General features: G+C 37.9%; 1 protein-coding gene across 8 annotated transcripts in view; it reads right to left on the bottom strand.

Moving 5' to 3' along the window:
- Positions 1 to 22,844, bottom strand: part of FRYL (FRY like transcription coactivator) — a 133,577-nt gene that overhangs the window by 60,940 nt on the left and 49,793 nt on the right. For 4 of the 8 annotated variants that reach the window (XM_060246283.1, XM_060246285.1, XM_060246284.1 and 1 more), the window contains exons 12-28: positions 20,223 to 20,267; positions 17,974 to 18,077; positions 17,736 to 17,844; positions 16,620 to 16,706; positions 14,416 to 14,587; positions 13,526 to 13,658; positions 11,935 to 12,042; positions 10,284 to 10,521; positions 9,166 to 9,351; positions 8,979 to 9,065; positions 7,752 to 8,020; positions 7,218 to 7,413; positions 4,741 to 4,865; positions 4,187 to 4,244; positions 2,345 to 2,436; positions 1,267 to 1,439; positions 298 to 458 (exon numbers count right to left, since the gene is read on the bottom strand). In XM_060246283.1, the coding sequence (XP_060102266.1) occupies positions 298 to 458; positions 1,267 to 1,439; positions 2,345 to 2,436; positions 4,187 to 4,244; positions 4,741 to 4,865; positions 7,218 to 7,413; positions 7,752 to 8,020; positions 8,979 to 9,065; positions 9,166 to 9,351; positions 10,284 to 10,521; positions 11,935 to 12,042; positions 13,526 to 13,658; positions 14,416 to 14,587; positions 16,620 to 16,706; positions 17,736 to 17,844; positions 17,974 to 18,077; positions 20,223 to 20,267 (2,343 nt within the window). The remainder of the gene's footprint in view (positions 1 to 297; positions 459 to 1,266; positions 1,440 to 2,344; positions 2,437 to 4,186; positions 4,245 to 4,740; positions 4,866 to 7,217; positions 7,414 to 7,751; positions 8,021 to 8,978; positions 9,066 to 9,165; positions 9,352 to 10,283; positions 10,522 to 11,934; positions 12,043 to 13,525; positions 13,659 to 14,415; positions 14,588 to 16,619; positions 16,707 to 17,735; positions 17,845 to 17,973; positions 18,078 to 20,222; positions 20,268 to 22,844) is intronic. The other 4 variants (XM_060246286.1, XM_060246287.1, XM_060246289.1 and 1 more) reach the window with 1 other exon arrangement.

Here is a 22,844-nt window from a genome sequence, read left to right as displayed (position 1 = left end):
TGGAGACTAGACAATGAGAACACACTTTGCCAACTTTAAAACAGCTGCATTGGCTGGCAGTTTGTTTTCAATTTCAATCTGGTTATGACCTTTTAAGCCTTTTATGAACCAGGACCATCTCTCCTCATACATGCCTATGCATCAGTTACAGCCCTCCAGCTGTCACCTTCAGCTTGTGCCCCCAATTTCAGGTTGCCCACCTGATACTCATCACAGCTTATTCATTTTCTATAGTAGCTCTCTCATCACGCAGAACAGGCTGCTATCCTTAGAAGCATGTCTTAAGATGACTGTTACCTTTAATGCACAGTACTGGTGTCTGTTTATTTGCATGTTCCTATCACTGTATCTATCAAGGGGAGTAAACATGATGCTGAACGGTCCCGCCCAGTGACTGAACAACATGAAGAGACTGTGACGGAGGCTCTGCTGTGGGAAGACACTTCTTCTCTGGTGCACTAAGAAAGAAACAGGATTTTAAAAGATATCTTTTAGTAAGATAAACATGCCAACAGTACCAGAGTTTAAGTCTTTCCAAAAGTAAGCAAACTTCAAATGGAATCTCTTTAGCAGGGTTATCATTAATACTTCATTCTCAGTTACACAGCCTTCCTTCTGCAAGAGACATTGAAGTATCTTTCCACATCCAAGATGGAAACTGCCTGCGGTTTTGCACACAGCCTTTACTAGAGAACAAAAGTTCAAGAAGAAACTAAATACCACAGATCACAGATGAAATTTCCAAAGTTGACCAGAACCAACTGGTCCCTCCAAATCACAATGAACTGTGGTAACAAGTGTTGATGGGTATTTTCTGTAGCTGTTATGGAATATATTTTTGCATAATGAAATGACAGCAGGTACTATAGACTGTAATATAGTTGTGACCAGGATTCCTTTAAATAACATTCCTTTCCTAACCTTAAATATAAACTGTGAGTTGCTGGAGTAAGTTTTATATATTGTGCTGACTTCTAAAGTATCAGAAAGATTTTAATGGTGTTTTTAGAATTTGAGGGCATGCTTTATTCCCTTTTCACTGCCTTGAACCCATGGAAAGGTAGAATGAAACTCATACAATGAATACATAGATAAAGACACTATGGGTTTAAAACAGAAGCAGTGATCTCTTGCAAAAACACATTATTTTCATTTTAAATATAATGAATCACAAGTATACATAAAAGCATGTTTGCTTTTAAGGAGCCACAATTTCTTGGGTTCAACATTTAAAAATGTAATTAATGTGATGTTTATTGTGAATACCTGGAACATTCTGAATGATATTCGCCACTAAGGCACTAAAATGGCATCGGATATCTTTCAGTGTGTCAGAGTCCTTTTCGTTTTCTGCTTCTAGGAGTTGCCTGGTTAGATCCACATACTCCAACAAAGTGTTGTTAAGGGAATGTGTTTCATTATCAAGGCCACCACTTGCACTATACAGAAACATACAGAAGAAAACACTGTTAAAGCACAGGTTTCTACGACACGATTCCCAAAACATACTTGTAGAACCAGACAGCACTGGGCAGGAACTCTCTGAGCTACTAAGCGCTAGATCTTATATTTAGCCACAGCGGTGCAGCACTTAACAGCTCTGCAACTGTGTTCAAATGACCCACTTGCAAGACAAGCATCCCGTGTCCTATAAAAAGTACCTCTGGCTGCACTGGGTTATAATGGCTCATGCTTTTTGACTCAAGTAATTTGCTCAGAAACATATTACAAACTAGTCATCACAATAAGCAACTGCAAAGTTTTCAAAATATTCAAAACAATGAGCTAGTCCTCTTAACCCTCCCCACCTTCAGAAACAATAACTGGAACTGTCAGAAGAATACCTCCGTCTTGCTTGGATGCCAGCAGGATCTGAACTCAAGAATGTACGGGAGAAGATAGCAGACAGAGAGCAAGATGGAAGATAATGCACTTCTGGCAGAATCTTGTATTTATTCTCATTTCTGTGCTTCAGGACTTTTTCCTCTTACAAGTGGGGTTTAAATAACCCAAATGCTGTTCAGAGCATTTTAAGCAAAATTCATGTAGTATTCACTTTTCCTTTTATCACACATTGCCTAATCAATAGTTATTCCACCAAAAAAACAAACAGTTTGAAAAAAGCTTGGCAGCAACAGATTAAAAACTATACCTATGGTGTAATATTCCATATTTTGGCTACGTCCCACACAACTCAGGCATTCCCACCTCCTTTTCCTATACTTGCACTCATACTGGCGCAAAGAGGCAGCTATCCTTTTTCCTAAAAGCTGTTGCCGCAGTAACTTTGGGGCCTTATTTTGTAGTGGATAACTCATTTGGCAGAAATATATGCCATGCCTACCTGTGACTAATGACACCAGCATCAGCCAACAGTTCAAATATTCGTACTAGCTGTACACGTAAAATATCTCGACGCCTGCGTCGTTTCATATTCTGTTCGAAAAGATACAAGGAAACCACACTTAAGCCTTTCTCATGATGGCACAATACTTGTCATATTAGGTAGATCAGCCTAAAACAACAGGAAGGAACTAAAAGAACTGCGAGTAGGTAGAAATGCCCCCGCTACCATATGAACAGAAATGCCTTTCTAATTTATTTATTTACTTCATTTATACCCTATTTTTCTTTCCAGTGGGGACTCAGATCAGCCTACATAATTTTCTTTTTTTTTCATTTTATCCTCACAACCACCCTGTTAGGTAGATTTGTGTGAGAATCAGTGACATCCAGCAAGCTTCTATAACAGATTGGGGATTGGAACCTGGGTCTCCCATCTCCAAACAATCTAAAACAATGAACTACACTGACTGTCTAATCGTGCAACATGGCCTTGGAACTGACTGATAATTTTTTAAACTTCCAACTGATATCCAAACACAATTTTTTAAAAAGTACTAATTTGGAAAATAGCTAACATTTGTACACAGAGAAGTTCTCTGGCACTGGTTAACGAAAGGGCAGATCAATCTCACATGTGTTCCTTTCTGCCAAAAGTAGTCTAAACGCATGCCAGGTTATATTCAGAACTGCCAAGACACAATGCTTGGGCAACATTTTAATGTTTAGAACAAATTAAGATTCATTGGGATGAGTGGTGACTTCTACTAATTATTGACCAAGAAGGGTTGCACAACAAATCCAAAGAGATTCAAGTATGTGCCAAATTATTTTCTGCAAAATCATACAATGCATACTAAAACAGAAAGTGGATGGTATTGGGTGATTTTGGGTCAGTTTTTCCTAGTACAGAAATCTCATAGGTCACAATACATTGGAGAATGTTGGACACTTTTGCATAATGTTGGACACTTTTAAATAAGAGCAATTTGCTTGCAATCACTAGAATTGTTTCAGGCAGCATTTGTCTATTGTTGTAAATGGGGCTTTTTTGTAGGCTCATTTGCATATTTATTTATTTATTTATATTAGGCCACACCCTCTGACACCAAGCCAGCGGGAACTGCATTCCTGTGGGTTCCTACTCCCAAAAAGCCCTGGTTGTAATCAGGGCTCTTTTTTTGAGCAGGAACGCACAAGAACGCAGTTCCAGCCAGCTTGGTGTCAGAGGGTGTGGCCTAATATGCAAATGATTCCTACTGGGCTTTTTCTACAAAAAAACGGTGTGGAACAATGGTGATGTCGGGGGTGTGGCCTAATATGCCCTGGTTGTAGTCATCTACAGAGGCAGCTTCCAATTGGTGAAAGGCATCTAACTGCCTTTCTTTGCACTTCAACTAGGAAAGTAAGAATAATTTATATATAATCTAACAAGAAATACATACAAATACACAATTACTATACTAGCTGGCTAATAATATATTGTGATAGGAAATTAGATACCTTTCTAAGCATAACCATATACTTAAAAACGTGAATAGAATCTTGAGAAGGTTACTTGCTCAAGCTACATAAAAATGAACAGAAGTGTGCACAATGCTGTGTATTTAACTTGTACAGTTACACAAGGTAACTACACAACTGGATGAAATGTGTCATTGTGCTTTGTAGCCCAATCACTATGTGTAAACATTTGCAAAATCTTTACTGCAGTATATTTTTTGTAACAGATCTCAACATTTTAGTCTCACTTATCAAATGTTATTTTTCATTCTTTACCAAGTATTTAAAAGATAATGCCCCAAGATAGGACACAGAACACAATTTTTAACGTTTTCATTACCTCTGGCCTTCTTTCAAGTGCTTCTTTAATTATAGGATGCAACTCTTCTATTAATTCCCTTGGTGAAAGATGCAACAAGTAAGTCAATAAGATCAGTACTTAAGCTCTCAAATATTACTAAGAAAAAAAATTCAATCAGTTTTGGTTGACTCTCACCCACAGCAGTGACAATACACTATGTGTAATTTTACAAATTAAATATAGTACATCATTCAGCAGATACCTAAGACAAGGTAGCAGGGTTTCAACGCCAGGCATTAATTTGTTTCTCCAAATAAAAAAGCATTATTAAAAACATACAGCCAATAACTAATACTCTAGAGTACTAGAACACACACATCAGGAGGCAACACTGTTAGTTATCCACAGTCATCCAGAGGTCAGTCTAAGCATGCAAAGTATGATGGTGCTCAACATTTTCTAGGGATAAAAAAACCAGCATGCAAAAGCTTAGACAGCAATATTTATTTATAAAGTAGCAATTACTGCTCTATCAACTGAAAGAACTATTGTATTTTGCTCCCTGCTGGGTGGACCAGACATAAACTGATTACCTGAAAGCACCTGGGCTGGTCCTGCCAAGGCCCAGGACAAGGGATTCTGTAATTTCCATGCTCTCAGAGCGCATCATTGGAACAATGTGCTTAAACAAGGATGAAGGGGACGGAATGCCAATTATCTGGAAACATAAGCAAAGTATTACTGCCAGTCATTTGATATTCAAACTATCACAATTAATTCATATCAACATCATCATAAATATAACGAGGCAGCTAAGAAAGATGTAGAGAAGAGGCTAAGAGCATTCCCCGAATCCAAAGATTATGAATGACCGCAAAAGAATTTGGGGGATGTTTTCTATATTTTACCTTTTATACTAAAGTCTACTGGAGGGAACTTAAAATTTCTTTTCTGGAAGATGTGAACAAATATTCTAATTTTGTTACTGTGCCCAGATCCTTTTGGATTCTCCCTGTCTTACATAAACATCGACTTCCTGTGGAATCTTGGGTGACAACTCTACTGCTGGCAGATGCGGACCCTGAAATAACTCACTCAGTGGCAAAATGAAGGCCTGATTGTGCTGCTAAAATGCACTAAGATTTTAGCTCTAATTTTATATTGTTATAAAGTTTTATAATGTTAAAGGGTTTTATGGAATTTTATATTAATATTAGGTAGTCTTTCAGATTATTTAATTATGTTTTGTGATAATAATTACAGGTTTTCCCTCTTGCTGTTAATCTATTTTGGTTTTAAACTATTTGTAATTTGTTTTCTATTTACTGTCTTATTTTATCTTAAGCTTAAGACCATTTGTCAAAGAAGCTAACAAATAAAAGGAAAGGATTTTCTTACTTTGGACTTTGAATGAATGAATCGATAAAATCCTGGTGGCTCTATACAACTCAGTTATCAATCTAGGAATACCTCATAATGAGCTAATGGCAGCTTCAAATATTTTTACTAGTAGACTCTGATGGTTCTGGGATCCATAAAAGTCTCCAATCATCCTCTGAACTCACCCCCCTCCAGCTATATCATTACTATTCTAAAACAATGAACTCACAATGATTGGAATTACTGTGGGAGTTCTTCTGTATGTATGTTCTGTATTTTTTAAAAAACAGTCTACATTTTTGGGCATTTCTGAGCACATTTCAGCTTTTATGATCTTATAGTATAACCTCACAAGCTTGCAGTCCCGCATCTAAACTGCAGTACTATGGGGGAGAAACCACAGTTACCTTTTTGTCCCAATAATAATTGCGTATCATGCCACGGCAAAATTTTTATTCTACCTATTCAAAATAAATTGATTTCTTTTTAACTTCAGAAAAAAATGTTTACTAGCTTGCTTCATACGCTATTATATCCATTTGCCTGTATACACTTAACAATTTCAGCTTGGGTACAATCCAATCAACCAAAGATACAGGAGTTCCTGATTAGGGTTCACACAATCATTTTTCTCTATGCCCTTACCTATTAACAAGTGTGTACACCAAAAGGATGTCAGGAGAGTAGGGTGTATGGGCCATCTATGTGTAACTCCCATACTCCCCATGTAGCCCTCCCTTCTTATCTTAATACAAATTTCTTGTCCACCGGTGCATGGGAAATTTACATGGATTGGAAGGGGAAAAGTGGAGGGGATACAGGAAACATTCACGAGCTTCTTGTTACCTAACGGTGCCAGCAAGCTGCCTGCACATGTGTAGCCTAAGGAAAGAGGAAAACAGAGCTCTCTTGAGTTCCACTGGGGCATTCAGTATGTGGTCGCTGTTCTGATGGTGGGCTGGGGATCATGCCCCTTGACTTTTGCAGCCAAACTAGTATTCCCTTTGCCTTCTTACAGCCTTATTGTTGGGTTGTTTGTTATGAATGGGGGAAAGGGCTCTAAGTAGTCACCATGCAAATTGCAGGCATTTCACCTTCCATCCTTTCCCTTCCTGTCCTTTTCTTGTTTATTCTATCCCTCACTGGTTTCTCCACGCCTAAACCAAGGACTGTAAATTCTTGGGGCATGTCTATTTGTTTTTGGTTTTTTTGAAGTATCAGGCACATCTGTCAGCATAGTATAAATAAAAAAGATTACAATTTGTCTTCCAATTTTATTTCTATATGTGATCTGCTGTGTTGACTGTGAGAAAGCAACATCCGAGGGAGGGAGGCTCAGCTGCGCTCAACTTTCCATTTGCAGCAAGAAGGCAAGCAAATCTATTATTGTGGACAATAAATGACCTCATCCACTACAACAGTATCTAGCAACCGCCTGCTAAGAGGTAAAATACAAACCAAAGCTTGGACACAACCACGTTGCATCTATCCCAAATTATATAGTGCATACCTTCTATTAGGCTGAGCATGTAACTTTTTACAATTTAAAAACAGCTTGAGATATTGGTGAATGAATACTGTTCTTTTATTTCATTATAATAAAATGAAGATAAAATTGAGAGTGTAACTTCTGTGCATTTCCAACTTAATAAAATACTACAAGTTGCTTAGAAGAGATTGCTGAACATACTTTTGAATCAATGCTGTAGCCACTATCTGGCGTGGACGCCAGCGTCTCGGGAGGGGAACATCTTACAGAACCTGCAGATGCAGAAGAGGACGTGGATGTTGCTGCACTGCAGCAAAGAATCAGGTAGTTTCTCCAGAGCCCGATATAGGAATCACTGCTTATAGCCGTATTTACTTTCTTGGCATTGATAGGGCTGCTGTTAAAGAAAAGTAAAAGGACAAGTTCTTAATTAAAAGAAGCATTTAATGACTCATAGGAATGTCTCTGCTTAAAAATGTGTTTGCAGTGTTTTGTTTTGTTAGCCATCTTTTTGACATCTCCATGTTACATGATGGTACAAAACTCGACACAAGGTTGGATTTTTAGAAAACTTCACGTTCCCTGTAGAATGGGAAAACAATGTTTATAGTCCTCAGGGTGACATGGAAAATGGAAGTAGCATACTTATCCCTCAGCAAGGGTATCACTGACATATTCCATAAACATGAACAAGATGTACTTATTATACTCCGTTAAATTATAAAGAGCACTTACTTTATGTCAACTTGTGGAGACAATAGCTGGAGTCTGATATAAGCAAACATCCAAGCATAGCTCACAGCTGTAGGGCAGTGCTTTGGCAGATATTCCTGCTTCATAAAACTGGAGAGGCTAATAATCCAGGGGTCTTGGCCCTGAGTTACATGTGCAAATATCCATATATGTGATGGACTGACAACATCAAATTGATGGCTGATAGGAGAGGAGCTCCAGTCAACTAACGTCTGTAAGTCTATTGAACTAGGACAGTACAGTAACATCGTCTGTAGATATAAAATAAAAGAGATTCATTTAATACACCAGAAGTTGTTTCAGTAAGTCCATGTGACGAAACGCAGATACAATACTACAAATCTCTTAACCAAAGTTCCTTTTCACCTTTCTGGATATTCTTCTCCTTTTGTGCCATCCCTCTTTTATCATCGTATTCCCAGCCCATGCATATTGTTTACAAAGCCAGAGAACATACGCAGGATGTGGAGTTCACCTGTAACACTTTACAGCCTTTTAAATCTTTCCTAACCCATTAAAGCTTGTATTTCCCTGAACTCAGCTTCAAGTGAGCTTGCCTGTCTACTGCTCACTGGCTCACACTTCTATTCTCACCCACCTCTTAGATTCTTAATCCTACTAGGGGGTTCCAGGTGACTTTTCACTCCTAAAAAAGATATCTGTTTCCATTTGAATGGTAGCATCCTTACCAATAGAGCTAAACTGGTAAAGAAGAGAATGGGCATGCAGAGAGGAACTAGCACTCCAAGTCAAGCCTCTTCACTTGCCAGCTCTCAACGATTGCTACAAGCAGCAACAGGGATGGGGAACAGCTTACGTGACTGGCTAGATCTGCCCTGTACGCCAGCACTGAATCCAACTTTAGTAGCAGACATAACAAGCTATTTGCATTATAGCTGCTGAAGCTGATATACTGGATTCAAACTGGAATGGTATTTAAGGAAGACAAAAATCGACCTTAGTGAGATGAACTACTGAAATCAGAACCAGCCCAGGATGCTGGAACTTAGTACTGTTATGATTTTATTTAAGTTGCATGTTTTGTAATTACTTTGTAAGTCCCCAGAAGGAGAAGAGGTGGGTATAAACACCTAAATAAAATAAAAACTTTTAAATGGGTGATTCAGAAGTCATGCATAGCATTCAGCTCAATGTAATGTCATGCACAAAGCAATTATCAAAAAAGTGAATTAAATAAATAAATCATACCTGATCAGCACCAGTGAGATGTATGAAACTTTCAAGAACAGATGAACTCAGCCTGTCCATTACATCTATAGCCAACTCATCATCACCCTAAAAGCCAAAGATTATAAACATCTGATTAATAAGAAAGTTGAGGCATATTAAGGCATAAATGATAGTTTACTAATAATAGATGGTTATGTACTCTTACCTTCGAGATATCTAGCACTGTGAACAAGGCCCTTATTTCTCTAAGACAGCTGACAGCTAATCTTCTAGTGGCAGGTCTTGTGCTACAAAGAATGACCAATGCAAAGCCTTCTACAACGTGAAATACACTTGAATAAGGGGTTCTTTCAAGGGGAAGAGTAGGAGCATTTCCATTGCTGACACCACGCTAAAAGAGAGGGAGGTGAAAAACGGAAGCAACTAAAATTAACAGTGGTTATGTTTGTTTATTGATTTGATCTATGTTTATTTATTGATTTGATTGACTGAACTTTTGACTGCCCTTCCTGAAAGTTGGGCTCAGGGCAGTTCACAATGAAGATATAGTTTACAAACAGAGTAAAAGCAAAGTAAATAAACAATTAAAAAAATTACAGTTCCCAAAAAGCAAGCTGGAGTCAAATTCTGGTGGTGACGCTATCTCGCAGAGGGAAGTGAAAGCGGAAGTGGTGAAACTGTAACTGCCCTCAGCCAAATACCTGGTGGAATCTCTGCCTTACAGGCCCTGTGGAAGTCCCTGAGGGCCCGAATGGAATTTGGCAGACAGTTCCATCAGGTTGGATAATTATTAACAATGTAAGAAATCACATACACGTTCATTCTTCTGAGCTCTCTTGTTAGATTTATTAATGGTGGGTAAAGCAAGGAATGACATCATTCCCGCTGACAATAGTGTCCATGGCAGCAGAAAGAAGCCAAGAGAGTAAGCAGCAATTAAGCAGCTGGGTAAAGCTCTATAAAAAGGGGGGAGGAAATTAACCTACCTACTCCTACAGTTTTCTTCCCAACAAGATGCAAACCCCTTCTCTAAACAACCTGAATTTATTCCTAAATCTAGCTCAACTAAATTCTTCCTATCCTTCTTTATTCTCTTAGTTCTTGTGTCTTAACCTGCACAATTTAAAAAGGTTTCTCTTTATGGTAATGTTTTCATTCTGAATATTCCCCAGTAATTTGTCTATTTGCACAAAACTGATTTTGTGATGCTGATTATCTGATGAATAACAAAAAAAATCTTCTGCTCTTTATCTCCAAATAACAGTGTCAATCATTAATACACAATAATTACCAGTGGAGTTATTTCATACAAGGCAATGATACCTGAGCTTCCTGGTTCTTATTTTGCATTTGAACAGCTTGTTTCCACTGATTGATTAGCTGCACTAGCATCTTTACTGCATTGTCAAGAAGTGTTGGGTGAACATCAGTCACTTCACGGACGATAAAATAAACAAATCCAGATAAAACGTCTTCCCGCCAATCTGGAAAATCAAGCATTAATGCTTGTAAAGTATTGAAAGCCAGGGCACGCAGTTCTTCGTCCATGTGAATTGTCAGCCTGTTGAGAACATAAGTTATTGTTTAGAAATTGTATATATTGCTTGAAATGGCCTCTCTTTTCCGGTCTCTATCTCTATCACTAGATCACTTTCTAGCGAACTAAGATTCTGTTTGCAGTCACATGGAGTTTGCAGTCACATGGAGAAGAAATTGTTTTCTTCGAATACTATTGCCTATGGTTATTATTTAAGTCTGTTGTGATCCGTCCTGAGCCCACTCGTGGGATAGGGCAGACTATAAATTAACAAAAATAAATAAATGACCAATTTTCCTTTGCTCAGCTAATTTTATGGTAAACCACATGGTATGCTTCACAAGGATGTCTAAGAATCTGAATCAAGGTCATTATCAGTTCACCCATCTTCAAAACATCTATTTTGCCTAAAATGCCAACAATAGCTTACTCAAGGTGGCCCATTTTATTTATGAATTCCACAATAGGGCAATTCCGCTTGCAAGGATAGGCTAATCCTTTTATAAATCTGATAAAGCAGTCTGCTTCCAAATCACCTCCACTATTTCTATTTGAGTTCCCTGTGGAATGCCAATTTTATATCAGATCCAAATAGTAATCTTACACTCAAACTAGAAGGTGGTTACCCATGAACTTCCCATGGGTCATATCATGACAATCCCCTCATGGACATGAACTACTCCCTGAAAAACCATGGTTAAGAGATAAGAAGCATACTGTGGGATCAAATACTCTGAGTGTAGCATGGAAAGGGGCTGGAGAATTTTCCCTATCCTGTTACTTCTAAACTTCAACAATTGTGTTACGTTGGCAGAAATATTAGCAGCAACTAATACTTAGAAGTTTTCTTATTAACCAGTGCCTGCTAACCTTCTTTAAAGTCCAATTTCAAGTTCTAATTAAGGATGAACCCTGTTTAGGGTTCACCATGGTTAAATGTTATTGTCAATGTAATGCTGTGCAGTTAAGATCAACTGTGGGTATTTGTTCCAGAAAGGGAAGGGACCAGAGTGAGGAAGTGTGCAGTCCTGTGGCCCAATTCTGGATTTCCTAACCATGATTTATGAAATCTACATCATTATGTCTGCACCAGCCTCTGAATGCTTTTTTAATATCCAAGTTCTCAAATTACAAAACCTAGTTCAGCAGCTGAATATGTGTATGGATGCCCTAAAGAAGGCAAATTAACATACCAGGTCTTTTCCCACAATTTTTATCCAGAGACCTGTTACATGGACAATAGTTCGAAGAGTTGACGATTAAAATAAACCTCCTTATATCTTGAGTGCCACTGAGATGTTGCCAGAAAGGGCAGACATCCATTCTGCCACACTGCATTCACAGTACTAATCTAAATAATTCATTTATTATCCTGATCACAATATAGGGAATTCAATTTTTTTAATGATCTTCTCCAAAGAATGTCTGGTTCTTTACCTTGCAAGCAGTTCAATGAGATCAGTTCTGCTCATGCCATCAGGAATCAGCCTTGGGATAGCAGCGATACACGTTCTAAATAAATCAATTTTCGGTTTTCTCTCACCCCTTTAATAGAAAATGTGTACAAAATAGTAAGAGGAGGGCTCATATTAAGACAGTCAGCAGTAAATATAAACATCAGGAATTGTGTTATGGATAAACAGGATTATAAAAAGGTAAAGGTAATCCCCTGTGCAAGGACCGAGTCGATACCAACCCATGGGATGACGTCACATCATGACTTTTTCTTGGTAGACTTTTTGCAGGGTGGTTTGCCACTGCTGTTGTTTGTCAGGTGGTCATCCATGCAGTCCCACATGGGTAGTTCACACACTCACAGGCCTACCAGAGAGAGGTTTTGGAAGCTCCAAAAACATCTGAGGCTGCTTTGTCCCCCCCCCCATGCTGTTTCATACCTTCTGCAGTTTGATATAGAGGAAAAGGAGCACCCTTCCTTCAGTTCTTCCTTGCCACTCACAAAGCGGCAGGAGAAGGATGTGTGACTACATGGGTGACCACTCGATGGACAACAGTTACAAGTAAACTTAGCCATATCATCATCATGGTCCCACACGGGAGAGTAGCAAGATAACTTACCAGTCTCAGGAAAGCAGGCAGGTGTGAGCTCTCAGTTTAACAGAGATTGCAGAACCACTCACTCAATGGAAACATGAACTTAATCTGGCCAACTGCAGCATGTCTGCAGTGGCATGCATCTCTTTAAACTGGAATGATTAAAGTTTTGGAACACTTTCCATATGAAGAAAACTTAAAACGCTTGGGGCTCTTTAACTTGGAGAAACGTCAACTGTGGGGTGACATGATAGTGGTTTACAAGATTATGCATGGGATGGAGAATGTAGAGAAAGAAGTACTTTTCTCCTTTTCTCACAATACAAGAACTCGTGGGCATTCAATGAAATTGCTGAGCAGTCGGGTTAGAATGGATAAAAGGGGCAGGAGAGGGACGTGTGACTGCATGGGTGACCACTCAATGGACAACAGTTACAAGTAAACGTAACCATATCAACTTCACCCAACGGGTGATTAACATGTGAAATTCACTGCCACAGGAGGTGGGGGGGTGGGCAAAGTGGAAAGGCTTCTAGCCCCACCTGTGAACCTCCTGATGGCACTTGGGGTTTTTTTGGCCACTGTGTGACACAGAGTGTTGGACTGCATGGGCCACTGGCCTGATCCAACATGGCTTCTCTTATGTTCAGGGTGCCCAATATATCCCTGCAACTATTCACATACTTCACACTAAACCTGTAGCTCAGCTATTATATGGCATTCTCATTTGAGGTAGCATATTTAGTCAGCTTGTTGAGAAGATCCAAGATTCCTTCTCATGTCACATTTTGGTGTTCCAAATTTTGTAAGATACACAGCCATGTGTTTAGAGGCTGGGATGAGTATCTTAGAAACAAGAGCCTAGCTTCAAACCCTGAAAATTTAAGTCACCTTGGGTCCCCATTAGGGAGAAAGGCAGGGTATAAACGAATAAATAAAAAATATATAATAAGAATGAACAGAATTTATTACATACGTGATCATGTCTTCAGGTTCTTTATTAGACATCTGTATACTCGTCATGCACATCGGCCTGCCAACTTCTTTATCTAGATGCCTAAGGATGCTGTCTAGTGCTTTTCTTACTTGGGGGTAGTATATTGACATTCCTGAAGAGGCAAAGTTAAATGGCACTTCATTCTTAAAGCCGTGCTACAGTTCAATTTTCACTTTTTCAACTCTTCCTTGATATTCATTTTGGTCAAGGGCCAAACACAGCATTTGATACAGGCTGAGGTGTACTTTAAGTAACATATTTAAGATCAAGTTATACCTTAAGTATACTACATACCCTATGACAAAGGACTACAAAGTTTGGCTTGCTCTGATAGATTTTATTTTATTTATTTGCATAGTAAATCCTATTTCTGTTTGGAAGAACACTGTGGCTAGCATTGAGCTTGGCAGTGAACCCATTCCTTTTCCCAAAGAGAAGAGTCTTGCCTACAAATCCATACTGTGTTTTAGAGACACAAATCCACTACCCAATGTTGAGTCTTAGGTCAATATCAGAGAAAGACTCTTGCTAGTGTCTTGTCAGTGGTAGGCTAGCTTGTGAGATCATTAGTGGAACCATATACCAGTAACTCTTACTCTTTATCATGTTTTCTTCTGTTAAATTTTATTAACTGCATAGGTTTAAAATAAATTAGGATGATCATATGGGGAATAAGTACTGCCTTCTAACATGGATCAAAACTCTACTACACTTTCCTTCAGTGGATACAACACTAGCCTTTACAATCATTCAACACAGCTGTCCATAGGAAAAGTAATTTTTGCATGCCACTGTTGGGTATTAGATTTATTTCTTAACTATAATCTAAGGTTGTGTAGGTAAACACAGCCATGAATACCATTACTGACCTATAACTTTTGCTTCTTCATCTGTCAGAGTTTTATTGAGAAAAATTTTCTTTACACGAAGAGTGTTTCCTGAGGGAAGTACAACTCCGGTCGTTGGCATAGGTGGTTCGCCATCCTTCTGTTGTAAACTGTCTGCTATCACAAGGAACACTCTGAGACCTATATTCATTCTCTAGATTCAAAATGGGAAGAACATTTATTAGCAACCCAAACAACATAGTACGTCATATCAGATATTTAAATGTAAATTGTTAGCTTTCCTCCATCCCCTTTACCAGAATGAGCAGCCCAGCAAAAAATGCAAGCTAGTGACCAAATTACTAAGAAGTATATAGAAATCAGTCCAAATGTCCAAAACATGTATACTCAAGTCCCAAAGTAGTGTGGTGACAAGCCAATCAATTAAGTACTTGTTTCTTTCCAGTCTTCATCAGACCCGGGACCAATATTGATTCAATTATATAGATTTTTTACACAATTTTCAAAAAAGAAGGACGCAAAGCGTCTCCAGGAGCAATTTCACATGAGCTACAGCTCATACTGTAGAAGCCACATACTGAGCAGTAGCTGATGTGAAAATGCTGCTGGAGACGCTCTGTTTTGGACATTTGGACTGATTTCTATACTTCTTAGTAAATTGGTCACTAGCTTGCATTTCTTGTGTTATCCATTATAGTGACCTCTCTCGGATTGTATTCTACAGGAAATGAGCTCAGCAGCATTCAGGCTAACAATCTATTCAAAATCAACAGCTCCAGGAAGCCAGTGAAAAAGTTCAGTTATAAAGCTTATAAGGACAGGTTTTGGCTCCCATCCCCAAATTTTTCTAAATATATAGGTAATTCTGTTGAGGCTGGAAAAGTATTTTCTATGCGAGGGTACAATTATTGCTTACAGCAGTTTTATCAGTTTTATCATTTTATATTGCTAGTTTATATGAAAAGGTATTGTTTTAATTTGTCCCACTTTGGTGTGCAGAAAAGTAAGCTAAAAACGTTTTAATATAAAAATCCCTAGTGCTTGCTGGTTAAACCCCTTGAAGAACACTTCAGTCAGATCCCTCAATTAGCTAATCTCAAAAGGAGACATTTGTAACATCCAGATGCCAGACTAACAAAACAGTTTGATTAAACTTAGATTTAGGGTGATGTCTGAACTCAGGCAGACCAAAGTTCGTTGGTTTGTTGATGGATACTAAACTGAGATTCTAAATGATGGTTTTTTCACTTGGCTTGCAACCTGTGATCAGTGGGGTGAATGTAACCATCCTCCAAGTAACCTGCCAAGCCTTAGGAACCTTTTTCCGAAAAAAGAGCCACTTAATTTAGATGAATGTGGGAAATAAATATTTTAATAAATAAACTTTGCAAAGTGAAGTGGAAGGTCAGGGTAAGATCCATTTAAGCACAGAAACCTGTTTGTTCTCTAGCACTGACCCTTTTATAGTCCACAGTTTAGAGAAGAAAGCACAGACCAACAGCAAACTTTTTTTTGCTCCATCTACAGCAGGTGTCAAGGATGTTTCAAAGAATGCTCTTTCCCTCCCACCCCCTTCTCTCCAAGTTCCCCTCCATTCTATTGATGAATCATCAAACAAGAATGTCCTTCAGAAACTTCAGCTTCTTTGAGGAGAAAGGCCAAAGGGGAAGGAAAGCAATAAGAGCTCTGTTTTGTTTTAGAATTTAGAAGTTTGGGAACTATGAAGCAGCTAAATAGAACTGGGAATGGGGATACTGATGATCCCTAGGTGAAAGCAAGGAAGAAGTGACTTGCTTTGCCCATAGAACTCCCTCTATCATTTATTATAGCCAATAATGAATAGGCTTAAGGTTTAGCCAGCAACCAAGAAATAGAGACAAAGCAGCAGATTAACTGGAATCTCTGAACTAAATTTAATCTGTTGTGAATGTCTGTTAAACAGTGTTAAACCACAATTTGTGAAGCCAGAGTGTGACAACTACGTGCTTGCAGCAACCCAACGTGTGATGGACACAGGTGCCACTAAATCAGTTTTGCCTAGGTTGACAAGAAATCTAGTCTATGTTCAAATGTAAAAGAAAAACAAAAGTTCTCAAGTTATTTTAGATGTTTAGTGACTGAACAAGCAGGTAAAATGTTTCCAGGGTTATTGCCTATTGTACATGTTTTAGCTGATCATTAAAAAAAAAATCACAAAAAATTTCCCCCTCTAATTTTGTTTTTACCTCTGGGTTAATAGTGAAGGTCTTAGGTGATTTCCCAACACTCAGAAGGTCAAAAATTATTTCTTTCATTGCAAAATCCAAGCGTTCCTAAGAAGAAAGTCATATCTCCATAAGAATCTTTATAAAATATAGCTCACACAGCCCAACCCAAATTAATACTTCATCCTTGTACCTTATAACTAGTTCTATATAAGTCAACTTTCTGGTGAAACACTAGATTTTACTACTGTCCAGAATATCAGTAAATTATATGTTTAATGTGAATTGCACAATGATCTGATGAACTAATAAACCTCCTAAATCACATTGCCTTTCACAACCATTGATTACAATACTTAATTTATTTCTGCAGTCATTGACTAAATATATAAAAGAAGAGTAACGGAGCTCATATCAGTTGGTACATCATCAAAATTCATACAGACGTTATCAGCAATATCAGTCAACAAAACACCAAAAGTAAACTACTATTAAACAATTAACAACTACTGATTATTTATGTCAGCATATTAAAGACTGTGTTACTGGGTCAGAAAGATTCTGTTTTAGTAACCAATTTTCCTGGAAAATAGTTACACCAAGGATAGATTTAGTTCATGCTCTGTGCAACAGCAAAGAGCAACAACATGCTATAATAAGTTATTCTGTCAAACTGTGGTGCTTCTCTTAAAACAAGATTAGCAGAGAGACACAAACTTCCCTGAGAGCTTATCCACCACTGCCATACTTTTCCTTCTATGGACAGCAACAAGGCAGTGTTGACTGAGCTGTGGGATTCACTGTCAACTAATACTCAATGGGCTCACATTAAGTGTGTGCAGAGGTTCCTTGGTGGATGAACTCATGTGAAAGTTAATTACTAAAGTTAGCAATTTTGAAAACTCGAATTATAGTGGAAATATGTGGAATCTTCAGGTACAAGTCTCCTATTCAAATATGACATCAGAGGGTGAGACTACTGCATTTCAATTTAACTTGCTCTGAATGGATAAAGTGAGATTCCCACATGTGCCACCCTGAGCTTCTTGGGGAAAGCATGTATTGAAGGATAAATAAAAACCAAGTACTTACTAAATCTTTAATGCAGTATCAGAATACACTATTGAGGAATGTTACCTGAGCAATGAACTGAATAATCTTTACAAATATGTTCAGAGGCGTATCGCGAGGGACGACACTGCGAGAGCCTTTTGGAAAAAGTGCTGATACAATGCTCATGAGGCGGCTGCAAAGGAAAGGATTTAGAAAGTGCTACTGAGCCAATTCAACAACAATTTTGCCGAAAAGCAATACCAGTGCTTTTTAATTCAAACACACTGACAAAAGTTTTAGCCTGTTAAACCAAACTGCTTACCTTTGTGTTACAGTGTTGCTTTCACATTTTATTCTAATAACATAAACCCATAATAATCTGTATAGTGATTCCAGTGCAACTCGAGACATTTTGGGATCTTTATTCTGTTGGAAACAATTTTAAAAATAGCCAATGTTATTACATGTATAAGAGTTAAAATTTATAAAGACATTTTAAATATCTTAACTGAAACAATTTGCGCGAATAAACCCACATATTTTAAAAAATATATAGACCCAGCTCAGATTTATATGCTAAGGTTTGTTCATTTATTGAAAAAGAAAAAGGTGAACTAAAAGCCTCTAAATTATCCAGGGAATTTTAAAAAATCATATTCAGCTTGCTTTAATTTAATGTATGCCATTAATTTAGCGTATGCCATCTGCCAGATAAGTGAAGAGACAAAACAGTTAAGTAGCTTTGATATCCAGATAGTTGATCATACATGTATTAAAAGACGAGGTTAATTTTAGATGAATCTGTGAGCCAGATATTATATTTGTGATGTTATGAAAACAAGTAATTTGTTAGTGAAAATCAACAGAAACAGTTAAGGTCCCCCAGAGTTTTCTGTCAACACAATATAGCTGCCAGATCTCCCTTTTTTTTAACTAAACTGCTCAGAAGGGACAAAGCTTTTTGGCACACAAGCAGGTTGCTATTAACATGCTTTCATTCTGCTTTGGCTTCTGTCATCATCATGAGTTGTAAAAATAGCTATTCCTCCTCCACAGGCACCTTTCACATTAACAACCTATCAGAGGCATCTCTGAGCATGGTGTCCAAGAAGCACTGCATATATTTCCTGCAAAGAAAGAGGGATTATAGCAACTGATATCGATTGCTTCAGAAACCAAGCGCTCAAGCCCAAAAGTGTCACTAGAAGCCAAACATGATGATGCCAAAGAAAAAAGAGAGTGGACCAGTATCAACATCTTTTAATATCCAGTGTAGTTCTTACAATACTGATGACTGTCCTAAATTTTCAATCACAATTGTAATTAGTGCACTGCATGCATACAGTTAATACTAACAAGCAGATTTATTTTAAAGAAACCAATTTTTCTTTTTAAATTCTACCTGCTACGGATTAAGTCAAGAAATATTATAAAGGCCTTGGTAAAATCCAGAGAATTTTGTTTGATGCAAGAATCAGAGAGGGTTGGGTGGGAATTTGAGAGGTTTGTACAGATTTCCCATTTTCTGTTGTACTCGACTGAATCAAGGTCATTACGTTTAAATAAGATTAAATAGTACCAAAATAACTCTACAGTAATGTAATAGCAAGAGCCCCGTGGCGCAGAGTGGTAAAGCTGTAGTACTGCTGTCGAAGCCCTCTGCTCACGACCTGAGTTTGATCCCAGCGAAAGCTGGTTCAGGTAGTCAGCTCCAGGTTGACTCAATCTTCCATCCTTCCAAGGTCAGTAAAACGAGTACCCAGCTTGCTGGGGGGACAGTGTAGATGACTGGGGAAGGCAATGGCAAACCACCCCGTAAAAAGTCTGCTGTGAAAACGTTGTGAAAGTCTGCCATGAAAACGTTGTGAAAGCAATGACTGGTGCTTGCACAGGGGACTACCTTTACCTTTAATGTAATAGCTTCATAAAGATCAAACTTTTAATTAGTGCTTTTTTAGTATTTATCTTTGAAAGCCACTTAGGATCTCCAACAATTTTGCCTAAAGTTCCTAAAACAGCAACATGCTGGGAGGTATGTTCAAAACAATCTGCAGAAATGTCAGACTTTTACCATGACATTACTCTGAGAAATTTCTCCATGAAGCCAGGAAACTGAATAGCAATTCTAACTTGTTACTAAAATGCTGTAATTGCTTTAAGAAGTATTTTTATAACTGATGTTAGAGTATATCTTCAGCTATGAATCAAAGCTATGTACAGAATAAACATTATATAGTTTATTGCATGAAATGTCATCTTCTGTAGCTTACTGCAAAGTAGATTTAAATTTTTTTTAAAAGCTGAGAAAACATGTTGACATGTGCACTCGCACAAAATGGTTTAAAACATCCAGCAGGAATAAACTTCATACTGTAAGCACACATAGTACTGTCTCTTTTATCAATTGGTATAGACTATTAGAAATCCCTCTTTCAGAGATTATTCACCCCTTATATTGTTGCCTCATGAAAGTGACACTGCTTTTGACTGAATAGGACATACAATACAACAATGAACAGAAAAACGAGACAAAGCTTTATATTACTTTCTTTTTACAACATATTAACTCACCTGAAGAGTTTCTATTTGTTTTCTGATACTGTTGTTAGATGGCATCTAAATAAAGCAATTCAAGACAGCAAAACATAACAAACATGAGAATGGGAAGCACATGCATGTTAGATGAAAAATAAAAAGCACAAACAGAAAGCAGTTTTACTAGGGCTCTATTCAGCAGAAATGCGTATTTTGTGGATAAGACTCTACTTTAAATCTGTGTTGTGCTACTGTTACTGTGTTATGGGTGGGCAAAACCAGAAGAGGATTGTAAAGTTCTGTTCAAACATCTGACGAAGTAGAATATGACTTTTAAAAACCTAGCATGGAATAAATAAAATAAAGGTTCCACTGGAATCCTGTTTCATGGTTTTAAAAATGCCTAACACTGCTCTTTTGGTCCTGGCCTAGAGGCTTATTAGAGCTTAAAATAATCTATAACAGCTTCTATGGTCAGCTTTCACAGTTTCAATCTAGTTCAGATGGTGTATTCCTGTGTGAAAACACATTTCCTTATTTTTATTGCTTAGCAAAAAAGCAGTGTTTTATTTCTCAAAACCTGCCAGTATACTTTCATTACAATAGACATCTTTACAGGTGAAAATGCTATCCCCCAATATATATTCTCTAAATAGTTGTGAATTCCATTACATACTGGGACAGGATATGTAACCTTATGGCTAGGGTGCAGCCAAGTTATTGTAAGAACATAACACAAGAGAAGTCACAATGGATCAGGCCAGTGACCTTTTCAGTCCAACACTCTGTGTCACACAGTGGCCAAAACTTAGGTGCCATCAGGAGGTCCACCAGCAGGGCCAGAACTCCAAAAGCCCTCCTTCTGTTGCCCCCCAAGCACCAAGAATACTGTCCCAGACATACTGTTCCCTCTATACCTTGTGGCTAATAGGCACAGATAGACCTCTGCTCCGTATATTTATCCCCCTTCTTGAAGCTGTTTATGCTTGAAGCTGTCACCACTTCCTGTGGCAGTGAATTCCACATGTTAATTACTCTTCAGGTGAATTTGTTCTCACCATACTGCTTTTCAATTATACTGATTCCCTAAATTGATATTAAATATCTAATGTTGTTCTTATCTATTCCTGAGTGAGACCAGCTCACTGATCAGAAATAAATTAGGACATTTTAGTAGGCACTAGTTTACACTTAATGAATGTATTATGCAGTTTTATTAGCAAGTCTCATAGCTGAAACAGATATGATGTGGGAGATCCATGAACAGCTCACATGGTGTTGTCATTTTCACACAAATGCAGCTTGCAGCTAGAGTGGGAACATGGTGCAGTCCAAAAACGTTACAACTGCATTTTACTGTTTTCTTTTTGAAGTCTCATACCCTTGTAGTATGATGCATGAACACGCCCCTCAAAGCCAATTCAGAACGATTCTCTGACATCAACTCCCAAATGTACCAGGAATGCTATAACTAGCACAGAAAATTTCTATTGAACAGAGCCCCATGGTAAAATGTTATGCCGTTAAGGGTCAATAAAACTATATTAAAATATAAAAATACATGCTTTATAAATTACTAATTAATTCACTGGCAATGGCAGTTTCCCATCCATTGTCAGCAATAAAAAAATCCTAAATAAAAAAAGAACTGAAAGAGATAACAGCATTCCCTCTCTATGTACTACACAAAGAAAGCTTCAACAGCAGATACAACACAGACAAGTAAAAGGCAGACATTGCAAAAGAACTGCAAATGTGTTAAAAGAAATATACAAAACCTTGACAGTAAGATATTTAAGATGATATGGGAAAGAATGTGGCCCTTTACGAAATCAAGGTGACAGGGTTTACATTTTTCACTTTGTTTTACATAAATTAAACTATAAGGGTAATTCAAGGCTGTTTCAAGAACATTAGCAACAAGAGTAATTATAGGAATCCCATTGAAAAGCAAAACGTTAACATTAATATATTTTATGTACAGCAGAAATATAGCAAAATTTCATTGACACTATCGCTAGTAAATCTATCATGCAAAATTGTGAACTACTCGATCTCACAAAGGCAATGAAACAGGGAAAACCTATGCCACCATAATTACCACAACTCTCATGCAGTAAAACACTTTTAGGTCTACTGGAATCAGAAACAGGGAGTTTACAATGTGTTTTTCACTAAGCCATTGAAATTAGTACAACTGAACAGTGACTAATTGTGGCCAACTTCATAAACAACAGCTTTTGCCCAATTCTTACATTATGGGAATGGCACAGTTGCCCCTCCTCCATAGCTCTACCCCATACTACTCCCTTGTAGTATGAAAACCAATGGGAAAGGGCAGGATTACATCAGAAAAGTCACATTACACACAACCACTCCTTATAAAGTCTTGCACTAACATCTGCAATCCCATATAATTACACCCCTCTCCTCATGGACGATACATGCCGCTGAGTTTTTCAGAGGGCTGCCGTTCTAGCGGAAAACTAAAAAGTACATGAGTAGACCACCAGAAGTATTTTGGATCCTGTTCATGGTTCCTGTATTCCTATGTTTCTGGATGAGGCATGGATCTACAGAAGAATATGCACACAATTCCTATAATGTAGAAAAAGCCCAGCAGGAACTCATTTTCATATTAGGCCACACTTCCTGACA

Source organism: Heteronotia binoei, chromosome 9 (assembly GCF_032191835.1).
Source record: "Heteronotia binoei isolate CCM8104 ecotype False Entrance Well chromosome 9, APGP_CSIRO_Hbin_v1, whole genome shotgun sequence".
NCBI lineage: Eukaryota > Metazoa > Chordata > Lepidosauria > Squamata > Gekkonidae > Heteronotia > Heteronotia binoei.
The sequence above is the reverse complement of the archived record's forward strand: the minus strand, read 5'-3'. Positions and strand labels throughout refer to the sequence as shown.